Consider the following 20,371-nt stretch of genomic DNA (forward strand, 5'->3'; position numbering starts at 1 on the left):
CTGGCATCTACTCTGGTTTTGCACCCAGTACATATTAACAAAAAACAGTCCTGGCGAAGAGGACTCAAGAAAATGTCAAGAAAGCACAGACATCTGAATTCAGTCTTGCACAATCAATTGTAATGATGTTATTCAAACTGTTGGCATTTACTGTGTGTTAGCTTTTGATACAGAGCCCTAAAAGACATGGGGGAACTTATTAACCACCTCAGCCCCTATGGCTTAAACACCCTTAAAGACCAGGCCACTTTTTACACTTCTGACCTACCCTACTTTGACCGTTTATTGCTCGGTCATGCAACTTACCACCCAAATGAATTTTACCTCCTTTTTTTTCTCACTAATAGAGCTTTCATTTGGTGGTATTTCATTGCTGCTGACATTTTTACTTTTTTTGTTATTAATCAAAATTTAACGATTTTTTTGCAAAAAAATGACATTTTTCACTTTCAGTTGTAAAATTTTGCAAAAAAAACAACATCCATATATAAATTTTGCTCTAAATTTATTGTTCTACATGTCTTTGATAAAAAAAAATGTTTGGGTAAAAAAAAAATGGTTTGGGTAAAAGTTATAGCGTTTACAAACTATGGTACAAAAATGTGAATTTCCGCTTTTTGAAGCAGCTCTGACTTTCTGAGCACCTGTCATGTTTCCTGAGGTTCTACAATGCCCAGACAGTACAAACACCCCACAAATGACCCCATTTCGGAAAGTAGACACCCTAAGGTATTCGCTGATGGGCAAAGTGAGTTCATAGAACTTTTTATTTTTTGTCACAAGTTAGGGGAAAATGATGATTTTTTTTCAAAAAATTTTTTTCTTACAAAGTCTCATATTCCACTAACTTGTGACCAAAAATAAAAAGTCCTATGAAATCACTATGCCCATCAGCGAATACCTTTGGGTGTCTTCTTTCCAAAATGGGGTCACTTGTGGGGTAGTTATACTGCCCTGGCATTCTAGGGGCCCAAATGTGTGGTAAGGAGTTTGAAATCAAATTCTGTAAAAAATGGCCTGTGAAATCCGAAAGGTGCTCTTTGGAATGTGGGCCCCTTTGCCCACCTAGGCTGTAAAAAAGTGTCACACATTTGTTATCGCCGTATTCAGGAGAAGTTGGGGAATGTGTTTTGGGGTGTCATTTTACATATACCCATGCTGGGTGAGAGAAATATCTTGGTCAAATGCCAACTTTGTATAAAAAAATGGGAAAAGTTGTCTTTTGCCAAGATATTTCTCTCACCCAGCATGGGTATATGTAAAATGACACCCCAAAACACATTCCCCAACTTCTCCTGAATACGGAGATACCACATGTGTGACACTTTTTTGCAGCCTAGGTGGGCAAAGGGGCCCAAATTCGAAAGAGCACCTTTTGGATTTCACAGGCCATTTTTTACAGAATTTGATTTCAAACTCCTTACCACACATTTGGGCCCCTAGAATGCCAGGGCAGTATAACTACCCCACAAGTGACCCCATTTTGGAAAGAAGACACCCCAAGGTATTTCGTGAGGGGCATGGCGAGTTCCTAGAATTTTTTATTTTTTGTCACAAGTTAGTGGAAAATGATGATTTTTTTTTTCTCACAAAGTCTCATATTCCACTAACTTGTGACAAAAAATAAAAACTTCCATGAACTCACTATGCCCATCAGCGAATACCTTGGGGTGTCTTCTTTCCAAAATGGGGTCACTTGTGGGGTAGTTATACTGCCCTGGCATTCTAGGGGCCCAAATGTGTGGTAAGGAGTTTGAAATCAAATTCTGTAAAAAATGGCCTGTGAAATCCGAAAGGTGCTCTTTGGAATGTGGGCCCCTTTGCCCACCTAGGCTGCAAAAAAGTGTCACACATGTGGTATCTCCGTATTCAGGAGAAGTCGGGGAATGTGTTTTGGGGTGTCATTTTACATATACCCATGCTGGGTGAGAGAAATATCTTGGCAAAAGACAACTTTTCCCATTTTTTTATACAAAGTTGGCATTTGACCAAGATATTTATCTCACCCAGCATGGGTATATGTAAAATTACACCCCAAAACACATTGCCCAACTTCTCCTAAGTACGGCGATACCAGATGTGTGACACTTTTTTGCAGCCTAGATGCACAAAGGGGCCCACATTCCTTTTATGAGGGCATTTTTAGACATTTGGATCCCAGACTTCTTCTTACGCTTTAGGGCCCCTAGAATGCCAGGGCAGTATAAATACCCCACATGTGACCCCATTTTGGAAAGAAGACACCCCAAGGTATTCAATGAGGGGCATGGCGAGTTCATAGAATTTTTTATTTTTTTGGCACAAGTTAGCGGAAATTGATTTTATTTATTTTTTTCTCACAAAGTCTCCCTTTCCGCTAACTTGGGACAAAAATTTCAATCTTTCATGGACTCAATATGCCCCTCATGGGGGTGTCTTCTTTCCGAAATGGGGTCACATGTGGGGTATTTATACTGCCCTGGCATTCTAGGGGCCCTAAAGCGTGAGAAGAAGTCTGGAATATAAATGTCAAAAAAATTCTACGCATTTGGATTCCGTGAGGGGTATGGTGAGTTCATGTGAGATTTTATTTTTTGACACAAGTTAGTGGAATATGAGACTTTGTAAGAAAAAAAAAAAAAATTTCCGCTAACTTGGGCCAAAAAAATGTCTGAATGGAGCCTTACAGGGGGGTGATCAATGACAGGGGGGTGATCAATGACAGGGGGTGATCAGAGAGTCTATATGGGGTGATCACCCCCCTGTCATTGATCACCCCCCTATAAGGCTCCATTCAGATGTCTGTATGTGTTTTGCGGATCCGATCCATGTATCCGTGGATCCGTAAAAATCATACGGACATCTGAATGCAGCCTTACAGGGGGGTGATCAATGACAGGGGGGTGATCAATGACAGGGGGGTGATCAGGGAGTCTATATGGGGTGATCACCCCCCTGTAAGGCTCCATTCAGACGCCTGTATGTGTTTTGCGGATCCGATCCATCTATCAGTGGATCCGTAAAAATCATGCGGACGTCTGAATGGAGCTTTACAGGGGGGTGATCAATGACAGGGGGGTAATCAGGGAGTCTATATGGGGTGATCACCACAGTCATTGATCACGCCCCTGTAAGGCTCCATTCAGACGTCCGTATGCGTTTTGCGGATCCGATCCATCTATCAGTGGATCCGTAAAAATCATGCGGACGTCTGAATGGAGCTTTACAGGGGGGTGATCAATGACAGGGGGGTATTCAATGACAGGGGGGTGATCAGGGAGTCTATATGGGGTGATCACCACAGTCATTGATCACGCCCCTGTAAGGCTCCATTCAGACGTCCGTATGCGTTTTGCGGATCCGATCCATCTATCAGTGGATCCGTAAAAATCATGCGGACGTCTGAATGGAGCTTTACAGGGGGGTGATCAATGACAGGGGGGTGATCAATGACAGAGGGTGATCAGGGAGTCTATAGGGGGTGATCACCCCCCCTGTCATTGATCACCCCCCTATAAGGCTCCATTCAGATGTCCGTATGTGTTTTGCGGATCCGATCCATGTATCCGTGGATCCGTAAAAATCATACGGACATCTGAATGCAGCCTTACAGGGGGGTGATCAATGACAGGGGGGTGATCAGGGAGTCTATATGGGGTGATCACCCCCCTGTAAGGCTCCATTCAGACGCCTGTATGTGTTTTGCGGATCCGATCCATCTATCAGTGGATCCGTAAAAATCATGCGGACATCTGAATGGAGCTTTACAGGGGGGTGATCAATGACAGGGGGGTAATCATGGAGTCTATATGGGGTGATCACCACAGTCATTGATCACGCCCCTGTAAGGCTCCATTCAGACGTCCATATGCGTTTTGCGGATCCGATCCATCTATCAGTGGATCCGTAAAAATCATGCGGACGTCTGAATGGAGCTTTACAGGGGGGTGATCAATGACGGGGGTAATCAATGACAGGGGGTGATCAGGGAGTCTATATGGGGTGATCAGGGGTGATCAAGGGTGAATAAGGGGTTAATAAGTGACAGGGGGGGGGTGTAGTCTAGTGGTGCTTGGTGCAACATATTACTGAGCTACCTGTGTCCTCTGGTGGTCGATCCAAACAAAGGGTACCACCAGAGGACCAGGTAGCAGGTATATTAGACGCTGTTATCAAAACAGCGTCTAATATACCTGTTAGGGGTTAAAAAAATCACATCTCCAGCCTGCCAGCGAACGATCGCCGCTGGCAGGCTGGAGATCCACTCGCTTACCTTCCGTTCCTGTGAACACGCGCGCCTGTGTGCGCGCGTTCACAGGAAATCTCGCGTCTCGCGAGAGGACGCGCCGGCGCGTCCAGGCGGAATGAATCAACCACCTCCAGGACGCGTCGCTGCATTCGGCGGTCCGGAGGTGGTTAATAAAGCCTCTGCACCAGTTCTCTGGCATATAAAACTCACACATTTTCATGCAAACTCTCTTTTGTGCATAAAAAGAGTGTTTTTTCACTGTTTGCAGGTGCAATTTTTAGTTTCTGGCACACAGACATCTCTTAAATGATTAAGAGATGCGTGCAGACATTGTGTCCCCAGTGTAAGTTAGAAACATAGAAACATAGAATGTGTCGGCAGATACGAACCATTTGGCCCATCTAGTCTGCCCAATATACTGAATACTATGAATAGCCCCAGGCCCTATCTTATATGAAGGATGGCCTTATGCCTATCCCATGCATGCCTAAACTCCTTCACTGTATTTGCAGCTACCACTTCTGCAGGAAGGCTATTCCATGCATCCACTACTCTCTCAGTAAAGTAATACTTCCTGATATTACTTTTAAACCTTTGCCCCTCTAATTTAAAACTATGTCCTCTTGTAGCAGTTTTTCCTCTTTTAAATATTCTCTCCTCTTTTACCTTGTTGATTCCCTTTATGTATTTAAAAGACAGGAGCGCTGTGCAGAAGGCTATAGAGACAAGAAGGCTGCACTTCTCAATATAATACAGTCGTGGCCAAAAGTTTTGAGAATGACACAAATATTAGTTTTCACAAAGTTTGCTGCTAAACTGCTTTTAGATCTTTGTTTCAGTTGTTTCTGTGATGTAGTGAAATATAATTACACGCACTTCATACGTTTCAAAGGCTTTTTATCGACAATTACATGACATTTATGCAAAGAGTCAGTATTTGCAGTGTTGGCCCTTCATTTTCAGGACCTCTGCAATTCGACTGGGCATGCTCTCAATCAACTTCTGGGCCAATTCCTGACTGATAGCAACCCATTCTTTCATAATCACTTTTTGGAGTTTGTCAGAATTCGTGGGTTTTTGTTTGTCCACCCGCCTCTTGAGGATTGACCACAAGTTCTCAATGGGATTAAGATCTGGGGAGTTTCCAGGCCATGGACCCAAAATTTCAACATTTTGGTCCCCGAGCCACTTAGTTATCACTTTTGCCTTATGGCACAGTGCTCCATCGTGCTGGAAAATGCATTGTTCTTCACCAAACTGTTGTTGGATTGTTGGAAGAAGTTGCTGTTGGAGGGTGTTTATGTTACCATTCATTATTCATGGCTGTGTTTTTGGGCAAAATTGTGAGTGAGCCCACTCCCTTGGATGAGAAGCAACCCCATACATGAATGGTCTCAGGATGCTTTACTGTTGGAATGACACAGGACTGATGGTAGCGCTCACCTTTTCTTCTCCGGACAAGCCTTTTTCCAGATGCCCCAAACAATCGGAAAGAGGCTTCATCGGAGAATATGACTTTGCCCCAGTCCTCAGCAGTCCATTCACCATACTTTCTGCAGAAGATCAATCTGTCCCTGATGTTTTTTTTGGAGAGAAGTGGCTTCTTTGCTGCCCTTCTTGACACCAGGCCATCTTCCAAAACTCTTCGCATCACTGTGCGTGCAGATGCGCTCACACCTGCCTGACATTCCTGAGCAAGCTCTGCACTGGTGGCACTCCGATCCCGCAGCTGAATCCTCTTTAGGATACGATCCTGGCGCTTGCTGGACTTTCTTGGACGCCCTGAAGCCTTCTTAACAAGAATTGAACCTCTTTCCTTGAAGTTCTTGATGATCCTATAAATTGTTGATTGAGGTACAATCTTAGTAGCCACAATATCATTGCCCGTGAAGCCATTTTTATGCAACGCAATGATGGCTGCACGCGTTTCTTTGCAGGTCACCATGGTTAACAATGGAAGAACAATGATTTCAAGCATCACCCTCCTTTTAACATGTCAAGTCTGCCATTTTAACCCAATCAGCCTGACATAATGATCTCCAGCCTTGTGCTCGTCAACATTCTCACCTGAGTTAACAAGACGATTACTGAAATGATCTCATCAGGTCCTTTAATGACAGCAATGAAATGCAGTGGAAAGTTTTTTTTGAGATTAAGTTAATTTTCATGGCAAAGAAGGACTATGCAATTCATCTGATCTCTTCATAACATTCGGGAGTATATGCAAATTGCTATTATAAAAACTTAAGCAGCAACTTTTACAATTTCCAATATTTATGTAATTCTCAAAACTTTTGGCCACGACTGTAGATTGCAATTAAAGTGGTAATATTAGTGAACTGCATGCATGTTTGCAACACATAAAAAAATGTATAAAATGGCCATCCACTTTAAATGACAGACCTCTAGTTTCCTGCAGCTACCACTAGAGGAAGCTTAGGCGCATACTCTACACGATATTGAACTAACAGTGTGTAGCTCCTCAAAACCACCTAGTTATAGCTGTAGGTAGCCAAATTTTTTGCATGTAAAGGTGTTTTCCCATGGCACAAACACCCCCTATCTACAGGATTGGGAATAAGTATCTGATCGGTGGGGGTCCGACTGCTAGAACCACCACTAATCACCAGAGCAGGGGTTCAAACAGGTCAAGCATGTTTGATTTGCTGCTCCTTTCCCTCTCTACAGGACTTTTTATTTTTAATTCCGCATCCCTTCAGTTCTGGAAGAGTGAAATTTACATTCAGCACACAAAATGTTTCAAAACTATTTGTATCAAGACCAGTGTCATGTTTCTTATATTTTCTTAACATGTTAATCATGTTTATGTGATTTCATCAATCAAATTTTCATGTTTAATCTCAAAAGTCTTCGAGCAAAGAGTTATTTGTACTTTTAGTACATTGAATATATTACAACACTGAGGAAGTGGAATATTCTCATAAAAAATGCTGGACGATTTTGATCTACCTTGGAAACCAGGTACAATACATAGATAAATACCAGTTATTTTATTATCAATGTGCTGAACATGGCATAATCACAGTATGACCTTCCTAACCTGATTATTAATGTGTATTTGCTTATCAATATACAGTATGTGTTTATAAATGTATGCATCAATCATTATACATATTTTACCAATGTGTGCCTCTATTTGCTTGCTTTCATAGTCTAGGTGGCATGGCTTGTGAGAGTAATACTTGCTTAACATTTGTTAATATTTTTTGATCTGCTTATGACATTACTTAAAATTAGTCAAACTGTTAGATTTTGTGATTTTTTTTTTTGTCCAGAACCTTACCAAATAGGCTTCCAAAATGTCCATCTTTAGTCACTGGACGAAGCTCATTCTCTCCCCAAGCATATCTCTTATAGCTGTCCCATGCAAATTTCATCATCTGTTGGCAAAAAAAAGTTATACATTGTATAAATGAGATATAAATGATTGGTACAGAAAGATCTAAGATAACAATATTTGTGTTAATTATTTGGAACAGGAAAAATGAAAATTAGTAAAATGTTTGATATTTAAACGATCACTGTACTTTCAGCAAACTTTGCAAAAAGCAATTGTACAGGTGACTATAAGAAACTTTGTAATACATCTTATTGGAGAAATATGCCTCTTTCTCCAATTATCCTTACTTCCCATGCTTCCTAAACTGATTGTTCGCTCTGATTTCACAGCTAAAATATTTCCTGACTATTGACAGATACAACACACTATCAGCTCACTGAGGAATCAGGTTACTTGCTGTCTATGAAATCTATAAAGAGGAGGGGAGAATGAGGATTTAGCATTCAATTCTAGGTTTAGTGTTCCATTATTGTGGTGTGGTATAACTCTAAATGCATAAACTTATATTTATATAAATTTTTTCACACTTATCAGTCAAATCCACTACTCCTGTCAGGCTGTGTTCACTGTTCACATCAGATTTTTGTCCAATGTATAAGATATGTACATGATGTATACGTTAAATACATGCCCTACAGTGGCTTTAGCCACCGTAGGATTCCATTGTAAAGAAATATATCCGTTTAACATATACACGTTTGATGGACTCTCTAGGATGGAAAAACATAGCATACTATACTTTTGCTTCCTTTTCTCCCAACATATATGTTAAATGTGGGAAAAACGTGATGTGAAAATAGCATTATACAATACTACAGGGTGGGCCATTTATATGGATGCACCTTAATAAAATGGGAATGGTTGGTGATATTAACTTCCTGTTTGTGGCACATTAGTATATGTGAGGGGGGAAACTTTTCAAGATGGGTGGTGACCATGGCGGCCATTTTGAAGTCGGCCATTTTGAATCCAACAATGGTGTGCTTGGTTTTAACGTAACTTTATTCTTTCATGAGTTATTTACAAGTTTCTGACCACTTATAAAATGTGTTCAATGTGCTGCCCATTGTGTTGGATTGTCAATGTAACCCTCTTCTCCCACTCTTCACACACTGATAGAAACACCGCAGGAGAAATGCTAGCACAGGCTTCCAGTATCCGTAGTTTCAGGTGCTGCACATCTCGTATCTTCACAGCATAGACAATTTCCTTCAGATGACCCCAAAGATAAAAGTCTAAGGGGGTCAGATCGGGAGACCTTGGGGGCCATTCAAATGGCCCACGACGACCAATCCACTTTCCAGGAAACTGTTCATCTAGGAATGCTCGGACCTGACACCCATAATGTGGTGGTGCACCATCTTGCTGGAAAAACTCAGGGAACGTGCCAGCTTCAGTGCATAAAGAGGGAAACACATCATCATGTAGCAATTTCGCATATCCAGTGGCCTTGAGGTTTCCATTGATGAAGAATGGCCCCACTATCTTTGTACCCCATATACCACACCATACATAGAAACATAGAAACATAGAATGTGTCGGCAGATAAGAACCATTTGGCCCATCTAGTCTGCCCAATATACTGAGTACTATGGATAGCCCCGGCCCTATCTTATATGAAGGATGGCCTTATGCCTATCCCATGCATGCTTAAACCCCTTCACTGTATTTGCAGCTACCACTTCTGCAGGAAGGCTATTCCATGCATCCACTACTCTCTCAGTAAAGTAATACTTCCTTATATTACTTTTAAACCTTTGCCCCTCTAATTTAAAACTGTGTCCTCTTGTGGTAGTTTTTCTTCTTTTAAATATGCTCTCTTCCTTTACCGAGTTGATTCCCTTTATGTATTTAAAAGTTTCTATCATATCCCCTCTGTCTCTTCTTTCTTCCAAGCTATACATATTAAGGTCCTTTAACCTTTCCTGGTAAGTTTTATCCTGCAATCCATGTACTAGTTTAGTAGCTCTTCTCTGAACTCTCTCTAGAGTATCTATATCCTTCTGGAGATATGGCCTCCAGTACTGCGCACAATACTCCAAGTGAGGTCTCACCAGTGTTCTGTACAGCGGCATAAGCACTTCACTCTTTCTACTGCTTATACCTCTCCCTATACATCCAAGCATTCTGCTGGCATTTCGTGCTGCTCTATTACATTGTCTTCCCACCTTTAAGTCTTCTGAAATAATTACTCCTAAATCCCTTTCCTCAGATACTGAGGTCAGGACTGTGTCAAATATTCTATATTCTGCCCTTGGGTTTTTACGCCCCAGGTGCATTATCTTGCACTTATCCACATTAAATTTCAGTTTCCAGAGTTCTGACCATTCTTCTAGTTTTCCTAAATCCTTTTCCATTTGGCGTTTCCCTCCAGGAACATCAACCCTGTTACCTATCTTTGTGTCATCAGCAAAAAGACAAACCTTACCAGCGAGGCCTTTTGCAATATCACTTATGAAGATAAATTTTTTTGTTCCAACAGTCTTGGAGGGATCTATCCAATGTGGGTTAGTGTCAGACCAATAGCGGTGGTTTTGTTTGTTAACTTCACCATTCACATAAAAGTTTGCCTCATCACTGAACAAAATCTTCTGCGTAAACTGAGGGTCCTGTTCCAATTTTTGTTTTGCCCATTCTGCAAATTCAGTGCGCCGATCTGGGTCATCCTCGTTGAGATGCTGCAGTAGCTGGAGTTTGTAAGGGTGCCATTTGTGAGTAGCTAATATCCGCCGAAGGGATGTTCAACTAATGCCACTCTCCAGTGACAGGCGGCGAGTGCTACGCTGTGGCACTGATGTTTCTTCATTAGAGACAGATTTCATGCGTCCACATTTTGGCATTTCCAACACTGAACCAGTTTCACGAAACTTAGCAAGCAGTTTGCTAACTGTAGCATGGGAGATGGGTGGTCTCGTAGATTGTCTTGCATTGAAATCTGCTGCAATGACCCGGTTACTGCGTTCACCAGACATCAACACAATTTCTATCCGCTCCTCACGTGTTAACCTCGGCGACATGTCAATGGCTGTAAACAAAGAGAAACTTGTAAATAACTCATGAAAGAATAAAGTTACATTAAAACCAAGCACACTATTGTTTTTATTGTGAAATTCCCAATAAGTTTGATGTGTCACTCTTCCTATTGAAAAAACAAAAGTTGGATTCAAAATGGCCGACTTCAAAATGGCCGCAATGGTCACCACCCATATTGAAAAGTTTCCCCCCTCACATATACTAATGTGCCACAAACAGGAAGTTAATATCACCAACCATTCCCATTTTATTAAGGTGTATCCATATAAATGGCCCACCCTGTATAATAATTTGTGACAACTGTACCTTACAAAACATTAAGTAACATTAGCAAATATATAAAGCACTCCTGAAAAAGGGAAGAACCCAGGAGGACTTATTGTGACCAACTCACCAGGTAATAATAATAATCTTTATTACATAATCACCCATTAATTTCAGATTTCAGTGAGCACGGTGTAATATTGCATTTCTTTGGGCAAAATGTGTACAGTAACATCCCTCAGCAATCTATTTGCTTGAGGTCCCTGCGACTAGACCCCTAGGGATTAGCTCAACGCTGAGGGATCTACATAACAGAGAGCTGTCGAAATGGGGCAACAACTTTAATTAGAACTAGGTGTCTGTCTGTCTTAAAGGGATTGTCTAGTTTAGAAATTCCATTTCCACATACCCTGTAAGGAAAATCTGACTTAACAGGGGTTGTCTTCTGTTCGGAATCTTTATCTCCCAGCCAGAGGGGAAACCAGAGGAGCATCGCATTCTTCCAATCTCTTCTAAAAATGAAAAAATATAGTCCTGCCCTACAGTATATATCACATAGCCATGCTTCTGTTATCACTCATGATAACTCATCATCATAACTCTTCTCCAACATGATCCATTCACTTCATCAATCTTGTTTCTACAATTTATGAGGATGCATTGATCCAAGTCAGAAAGTTGCTGTTATATAAAGGCAGGCATTATTTTTAGACTTTAATCAAAGTAAACGCCACAGATGCAGAAGATAGTAAACTCAGTGGTTTCATAAATGATTGTGTCCTGCTACCTGTTCAGGATTTTATCTTTAAAAATAGCAAAAAATCACAGATAGATAGATATAAGAGATAGATAGTCAGATAAGATAGATAGATAGATAGATAGATAGGAGAGAGAGAGAGTAGATGGACTGAGTGAGAGATTTATAGATAGATGCATAAAATGCAAGACTGATGTTGCATCCTTTTTTTTGCAGATCCATTGTAACAATGCTTATTCTTGTCCACAAAATAGACAAGAATAGAACATGTTCTATCTTTTTCGCGGAACTGTGGAATGGACATGTAGATGTGCCATTTTGCTGTTCCATTGAAATGAATGGGTCTGTATCCAATCCACAAAAAATGCAGATCGGATGCAGAGCAAAAATTAAGGTAGTGTGCTTGAGCCCTAAGTCTGTAACTGTCTTCCGATCCCAGGTATGATACATCTATAATTAAGTGCTGTAACTTGGAAAGAAAGACATAAAGAAATAAAATCAATTCAGTTCAGCTACAAAATAACGCATATATTATAAATTTGTAAGTCAAGAGGAACAAATCAGAGTGGACATGAAGACAGGGCGTTGTATGCTGTCAAATCAAAGATGTCTAGGATCATTCGCTGCTTCGAAAGAATAGTAACATAATGCTTAAATGGAATAGTTACCTCCTTTATCCTGTTTCTTTTTTCCCATATTGCTGGATCATTTGGTTTAGGTTGATTTCCCAGTGGTGGATATTTAAGGGATTTCTTAAATGCCTTGTAATCAAAAACAAAGTCGGCATGGTTCTTCTGAGCTGCGGATATCTCGTTCTCTTTATTTTTGGCTTTAGCAGCTACTATGGTTTCTCTGTTCAGTGAAACATCTTCTTTTTGTGTTTCATATTTGCTGGCTAGAAATCCCAGTGGTTTTATATCCACATCAAACTTGTCTTTGGATCTCCACTTTTCCCGATTTGTATTCTGCAGCAGTGACTTTTGATCTTCAACGTTTTTTTTGTTCATTTTCTTACTAGCATAGTTGTGTAATCTTTCACCGTTCTGGCTCTGTGTACTAGATAAAAATATTCTTCTAAATTTTGATGTGTCTGGTAAGAGAAACAGAGTTCCAAAGCATAGTGTAATAAAACCAGACAAAAATAATAAAAATACAAATTTTTGTGACAGGCGAAGTCCAAATCCAGCTGGAAATATCCCAGAAATTTTTCTGAGAAACATTGTTTTAATTTGCATCTAAGACTTTGTGACTGGTATTTACATGCACATCATGGCATTGCATAGACTTTTTTGTATGTCAAATTTAGCAAATGATTTTTGACTGTTGACCCATGAAGATGATGAAGTGTTGACCCCTGTAACGAGAGCAGATGATAAATAAATAAATACATAACATAATGATGAATTGAGAAGAGTGCATAAGATTTGGGTATAGGCTTTTAATAATCATGTACAATGCAAGACGATATTGGTAGTCATGAAAAAGATACTGTATAAGGCCTCATGCACACTACCGTATGAATTTTGTGGATTTGAAAAATATAGATACACCCCACATTTTCCCATTCTGCATATTCCCCACTAGTAAACATGTTCTATCTGTTTTTCTGAGCAGCCAGACATGCAGACTGGATGCGGACAGAAAATACTGTCATGTGCATGGGGCCTAAGGAAGACAAGCTCTGATTCTTAAAATAAATGTTATGACCTTTGAACAGAGACACATTGCATCTAAACCTAAGTCTTCAATCATCCTTTTCTGAGCTTAAAGGCTATGCACACCTTTGGAGGCAAATGTTGTTTATGATTGCATTTTACTCATTTTTGGCAAAAAATCATATTTTCAATTGGCCTTTATTAAAAAATATTGAGCCATTCTGTCACAAAAGACTAATTGTTTTCTAAACTGTACAACTGCTACTTTCATTTTCACTTTGTGCCGGTCATCTTATAAACCTTATCTCTAAACTGCTAAGCACATAAACACTTATTTAAGACCAATATAAAAAAAATTTTAGCTCAGAATAAGTACAACGCAATAATAATTTAAAAAAAATTGCCCCGCAAAGGTGTACATAGCCTTTAAAGGTGTTCTCTTTCCACAAGCAAAACTTTTCCTATTAAAAATGCCAGGGGTCCAGCTCTCAACACCCTTGGAAAACAGCGGATCTTGTCAGGAAAATCCATGGCCAGCCAGCCATTTCCACTGCAGTGATGAATGGCCACCAATAAGATACATCCAAGACCAGATTATAATAGCCAAGAAAACAGAATACATAAATTATTTGATCATACCCACATTCAAGGTTTGAAACTCTCCATTCTAGTTCATAGAGATCCCTAAAATAGCATACAGGCAATGGTTGCCTTTAAGAAACAAACCCTTTATAGAAGTAATGTGCTATCTACTGTATTGCATGAGGTGAGAACTTCATTTCAGATGGCATCGTTCCCTGATTGCATGGATGCAGCATTTTGGTAGATTTGCACTCAATATCTGCATTTAGGGAAAAAACTCCGTCTATTGAGGTCATGTGACCCCCGATTGTGCACTAAGAACCAGATTATTCTTTTCTATCTCCATTATAGCACAGCTGGCCCTCCCCTACTTCTCTACTTTACATACGTAGAACTCTCACCTATCATGTTGCTGAATGCAAGAATGCTGTAAAGTGGTTACGATTTATCCAATGTTCCAGTATAATTTTCTGACGTCATATCTAGTGTTGAGTGAATCGAACCATCCGAAGTGGAATTCAATCTGAAGTTTAGGAAAAATTTGATTCACCACAAATCCGAATTTCCTTGCGCTTCGTGGTAATGAATAGTTATTTTTTTCTAAAATGGCTGCTGCACATGTTACAAAGTGAAAGTAAGAAGTCCGGGAACGTGAGATCCCCCATAATGTCGTGTAGCTAGACAGTCAGCAGATAGCCTTCGCCTGTGATGTCACAGCCCTATAAAAGCCCCATCCATTTCATTGTGAACTGTGAGTAATCTGTTATTTTACACATAGACTTACAGCGCGCCAGACTGAGTATTAAAGCGCGGTCTAAAATATTGTCGCATTTATGTTGTTGAACTGCTGACACATGCTTAGCTATTCTGTTATTTTACACATAGACCATATTTATTACATTAATCATGGGATAACCCCTTAAGAGCTGGATGTTAAACGTGTTGCACAAACTTTACTTTCGTTATCACAATGACATTTGGTCTTAGTTTGTCCTTCATTTAATAAAATATATTCGCTCCTTTAGGCAGGAAATTGAGTCGGGCATTCTGGAACAAATCTAAGCCAGCTAGAGATTACAATCAACAAATGACGTGACATACATAGTTTGCAGGAGGTTAGGAATAAATTGCCACAGCCAGAATATTTATGTGGCAGAGCATTATGCAGATCCGTGATGTAGAGGCGCAGCATGCAAAACAGATGAAGAGTAAAAAGCATATGGGGCCTATCATTTCCAATGGTAATCGGTACTTTTTGCAATGAAAACACTGTTGCTATAGGTAATATTTTACTATGCACTAGTTTTCGTAGAAATATTTTTACATTCACAGGTCTTAATATGTGTCTCCAGGGTAACAGACCATAAATATTTTGTGTAGTATGATCCTAAAGTCATTCTCCCTTGCATCTGTCCCTTATTTCTTATGGGGACAAATGATAGAGGGTATGACTGCAGGATCTGACTACACAGATTCTGTCTGTAGTCTGCTACCATGATCTACATAGGAGCTGTAGACACAAAACAGTAGGACATTTTGATTCTGATTTATTTTTTAAAACTGGCTTTATTTTTTCATTTTTATCCATTGGAGCAACATAGTTGCAAAGGCAGACATAGCCTTGGAGTTATTCTAAACAATATTAATAACTTTCTGCTAAAAATGTTATTGCCGCTACTGTCTAACTATAAACCAATCCTTTTTGTGTTGAGCAGCGGCACTTCTCAGGAGTGCTCCCTGTCTCTCCTCTTCTTTGTAACTGTCTTGAACCATGTTACAGCAGTGGGTGAGGAACCACTGCGTCAAACAATAGATTTGACTTTGGGCTAAACCCTAGGGCATTACTCTGGAAGTCCTCTGGCATTCACCCTTTGAAACCTGTACAGGTAAACTATGCTGCAGGGGAACCACCAGACCGCTACCTCCAAAAATTGCCCTATACATAGATGATATGCTCTTTTTTTTAGTAGATGTGAATGCATGTTTGCACAAAGGCATGACAACTATTAAGACATATGGGCGGTACTCTGGACAATGCATCTAGTGGAGTATATCTGTTCTTTTGACGGTAAATGACCAACCCTTTAAGCTTCCATGTGAATTAATTCCATTGGGGTGTTACCAAATATTTAGGGTTTAAGGTTTTACTAGAGTTTTCTGTCTTTGAGCACCTGAATCTTATACAAAGCTTAAAGGGGATGTCTCACTTCAGCAAGTGGCATTTATCATATAGAGAAAGTTAATACAAGGCACTTACTAATGTATTGTGATTACCCATATTGCTTCCTTTGCTGGCTGGATTCATTTTATCATCACATTATACACTGCTTGTTTCCATGGTTACAACCACCCTGCAATCCAGCAGTGGTACTGGTGCTTGCACATTATAGGAAAAAGGCAGGCCTCTCTGGTGTCTGGGACAGCAGGAGTATGCAAAGTACAGCACTGTTTTCTATAGTGTGCAAGCACGGCCACCACTGCTGGATGACAGGGTGGTCGTAACCATAGAAATGAGCAGTGTATAATGTAATGAAAAAATAAATCCAGCCAGCAAAGTAAGCAATATGGACAATCACAATACATTAGGAAGTGCCTTGTATTAACTTTCTCTACATGATAAATGCCACTTGCTGAAGTGACGCAACCCCTTTAGGTTTAAAAGTCTGTCCTGGTGCAGGATGCCACTGTCCGTGGTGTGCCGCACCAGCCTTATTAAAATGGTATGAATGTCCCACTTGTTATAGATTATTCACAAATTACCTGTATGGATACCCCATTACCTGCATGTTAAGAAACTTGACATGGCACATGCACACAGCCAGAATCAAATTATAAATTATAAATGGAAGCAAAGATGATGGTGGTTTAGCAGTTCCAGACCCTGAGACCTACTATATAGCACCCCAATTGCAGCAACTTATGGGCTAGGATTTAAAAATTTAGGGCATCTGTCAGTATGATCAACCCTTTTAAATTAGGTACATTGCTTGGAAGGGTTGAGCATTCTGATTAAAATATCACCTGGTTTATGTCTATATGATGCACCATTCCAGAGAAAATAGCATTTGCATTGATATGCTAATTAGTTAGTTGGAGCACTAAGGGGCTGGCCAGAGCCACAGTTTGTGAACACCGCTACAGCCTTAGCTACTCCCTCTTTCACCTGGATTGACAGGGCTAGATATCTCGGGAAGGGGGGAGTGGCTGAGGTCAGAGCCCTTCAGGCATCAATTTGTGAACACCCCTGCAGCCTTAGCCACTACCCCCTTCCCCTGGATTGACAGGGCTGGTCATCTCAGAGGAAAGGAGGAGTGGCTAAGGCTGCAGGGACGTTCACAAACTGGTGCTTGAAGTGCTCTGGCTGGGCCCTCAGTGCTCCAACCAGCTAGATACTATATTAATAAAAATACTGTTTTTTCTGGAATGATGCATTGTACAGATATAAACAAGGTGACCCTTTAATCAGCATGATCAACCATTCTTGGTTTAATAGGGTTGAGCATGCTGACAGATGCTCTTTAAAACTAACTAACCCCCACATTGCATAAGGTATGGTGGAGAGCACTAAATATTTTGAACCTTACTAAGTGTACTGAATATACGTTTCTGTGGGAGATATCATAGCTGCTGGGGCTAAACAGTTGTGGTAGGTAGAAACTTAGGGTACTTTCACACTTGCGGCAGGACGGATCCGACAGGCTGTTCACCATGTCGGATCCGTCCTGCGGCTATTTTGCCGTGCCGCCGGAGCGCCGCTCCGTCCCCATTGACTATAATGGGGACGGGGGCGGAGCTCCGGCGCAGCACGGCGGTGCACGGCAAAAGCCGCCGGACTAAAAAGCCTGACATGCAGTAATTTTAGTCCGGCGGCCTTTCGCCGTGCACCGCCGTGCTGCGCCGGAGCTCCGTCCCCATTATAGTCAATGGGGACGGAGCGGCGGTCCGGCGGAACGGCGAAATACCTGCAGGACGGATCCGACATGGTGAACAGCCTGTCGGATCCGTCCTGCCGCAAGTGTGAAAGTAGCCTTAAAGATATACAAAGTGTCTCACATATTGTTGCAGTTGGGAAACGAAAAACAATTCTTAGATCTGCTTACTGAATATGACGTCAGTGGACCTTCAGTTAAAGGTCCATTCAGACGTCCGTAGGTGTTTTGCAGTCCGCAAATTGCGGATCCGCAAAATACGGGCATCGGCAATGTGCGTTCCGCATTTTGCGGACCGCAAATCGCCGGCACTATAATAGAAAATGCGGACAAGAATAGGAAATTTTCTATTTTTTTCGGGAACTGAATTGCGGATCCGGAAGTGTGGATCCGGAAGTGCGGTTGCGGACAGCACATAGTGTGCTGTCCGCATCCGTTACGGCCCTATTGAAAATGAATGGGTCCGCACCCGTTCCCGCAAAATTGCGGAACAGATCCGGACCTAAGTTGCGGACATGTGCATGGACCCTAAGACACACTTTTAAAAAGGATAGTGCAGTGGGTGGTGGTCCAGTGCTGACAAATGATGCAGTATTGTCCAAAATTTGACAGGGGGGTGGTGGACCTGGTGAATTGATTTAACACTGTATGTCTGAATCCTTTGCCTGCCCCACAGTCTATAAAGTGGTGGTAGAAAGAATACTCGACATGGCCAGAAAGCTCATTGCACAGCACTGGCTACAGGAATCTCCACCCATGGGTTTATTGAAAAGGTTAATTGGCTTGTGTCCACGAGAAGAATATTTATATAAAATTAGGAGCCTATAATAAATGTGGGAAGCTCCAGTCGTTATGGCTTGATGGATCAGAACTAGAGACGGGAGGAGCTGGGATCACTACCACTCAGTAAGTTTGTGGTTAGTTAGAACCTAGATTTCTCGGATGAATGCTTCCTCTGTTGTACATGGAATGAGACATCTTAACTTTAAAAGATGACCCAATGCTTGTGTATAGATGACTACTTGGTGTACCATGCTTATCGGGAGGGGTGTAGGGGTAGGGGATTGTTGTGGGTGGGAATTTGATATGTTTTAGAAAATGTGAAATAACAATAAAAATTACAAAAAAAATTCCCCAAATTCTATAAATTCTGTATTTTCAGAGCAACAGCTCTCATATTCCTTCTGTATTGTTCTTTCTTGCGAAAGTACCATGACATATTCAATAAGAAGTAACATACAGTTCAATATAAATTCTATTGGAAATTCACAATAACACATCCAAACCAGGTAGTAACTTTCTTCCAGTGACAGTGAAAGCAATAGCATACATTATTTTTCTTCTTCAGACCGAAATTCAATTAATGTAACAAAATTAAATGCATGAGACAACCATGCTGTTAAACTACAATTCCCAACATGCACACTTGCTCATCTGTTCTCGAAACGCCCATAAAAGTGAAAGGAGCATGCTGGGAGTTTGACAACAGCTGGAGTGTAAAAAGTTCCTGATCCCTGCCTTAAAGGAACAGGGCAATGACTTTACTATAGAAAGTAGGGCAGCTTGACATGAACAAATGAGATAAAAGAGCAATTTTGCTTCACCCTTACATACAGTTACTATGTCATTGCCCTTAGAACTGGATCAGGCTAAAGCTTTTCCTTTCTGCATCCTAAATACAGTCTAATCCCCTTGCTGCATTATAATTCACTGTCCCCGCTGGGATCCATTTCAATCAAACCCCATTCCAGCCACAAAGAAATACTGGCATAAGTCAAAATTATTAAGCAAGTGTCTCAATGATTGAATGTTATACTCCAGCACACCTTAAGGCAGAATCTACATTACATAGAGGAAACTGAAGAAACAAGGGCAATATCTCACAAATAATTTATCTGAAGGGTCGGACAATTCAGAAGATATAGATATGTGTTTAGGAGGTATAGAGAATAATTAAAGAACATGCTGAACTACAGCTATTGTATGACCCCTTCCCTTAATAAAATGTCATCTCCCAGTTGGCCCATTTATATAGCATTTCCCTGGGCTATCGGCTGCCAATTGAATGTTCATATTAACTAGATCTCTTAGTAAGAAAACTGATGTCATCTGTCGAATACCCTCTAAGAAAACAAGAAAATCGTCTCTTTTCCTAGTGAAAAAGCACATTCTGAGGCTGCATCTTATAGTATATGTAGTAACATAATGGATTTGTACACTATCTTGAATGTATTGATCTTGCTTCCTAGCACTATTGGGGTCATTTATCAAACCGGTGTAAAGTAGAACTGGCTTAGTTGCCCATAGCAACCAATCAGATTCCACCTTACATTTTCCAAAGGAGCTGTTAAAAATGAAAGGTGGAATCTGATTGGTTGATATGGGCAACTAAGCCAGTTCTACTTTACACAAGTTTGGTAAATGACCCCTTATGTGGGTATGTATATATATATATATATATATATATATATATACACACACACATAGAAAGAGAGAGTTGTTAGACAAGAATATGTGATCATTTGTAAGCAAGCACATGCTTTATGTTTTAGAAATCATCTG

The 20,371-nt window shown here is 40.7% G+C and overlaps 1 protein-coding gene across 2 annotated transcripts in view; it reads right to left on the reverse strand.

Moving 5' to 3' along the window:
• Nucleotides 1-12,863, reverse strand: part of LOC120995333 (mannosyl-oligosaccharide 1,2-alpha-mannosidase IA-like) — a 115,860-nt gene extending 102,997 nt beyond the window's left edge. For both annotated transcript variants that reach the window (XR_005777573.1, XM_040424462.1), the window contains exons 1-2: nt 12,312-12,863; nt 7,533-7,629 (exon numbers count right to left, since the gene is read on the reverse strand). Coding sequence is in view for 1 of the 2 variants with exons in the window: in XM_040424462.1 (XP_040280396.1) it covers nt 7,533-7,629; nt 12,312-12,863 (649 nt within the window). In the remaining variant the exon portion in view is untranslated. The remainder of the gene's footprint in view (nt 1-7,532; nt 7,630-12,311) is intronic.
• Nucleotides 12,864-20,371: the final 7,508 nt, after the last annotated feature.

This window comes from Bufo bufo, chromosome 3, assembly GCF_905171765.1.
Source record: "Bufo bufo chromosome 3, aBufBuf1.1, whole genome shotgun sequence".
Classification (NCBI taxonomy): Eukaryota; Metazoa; Chordata; class Amphibia; order Anura; family Bufonidae; genus Bufo; species Bufo bufo.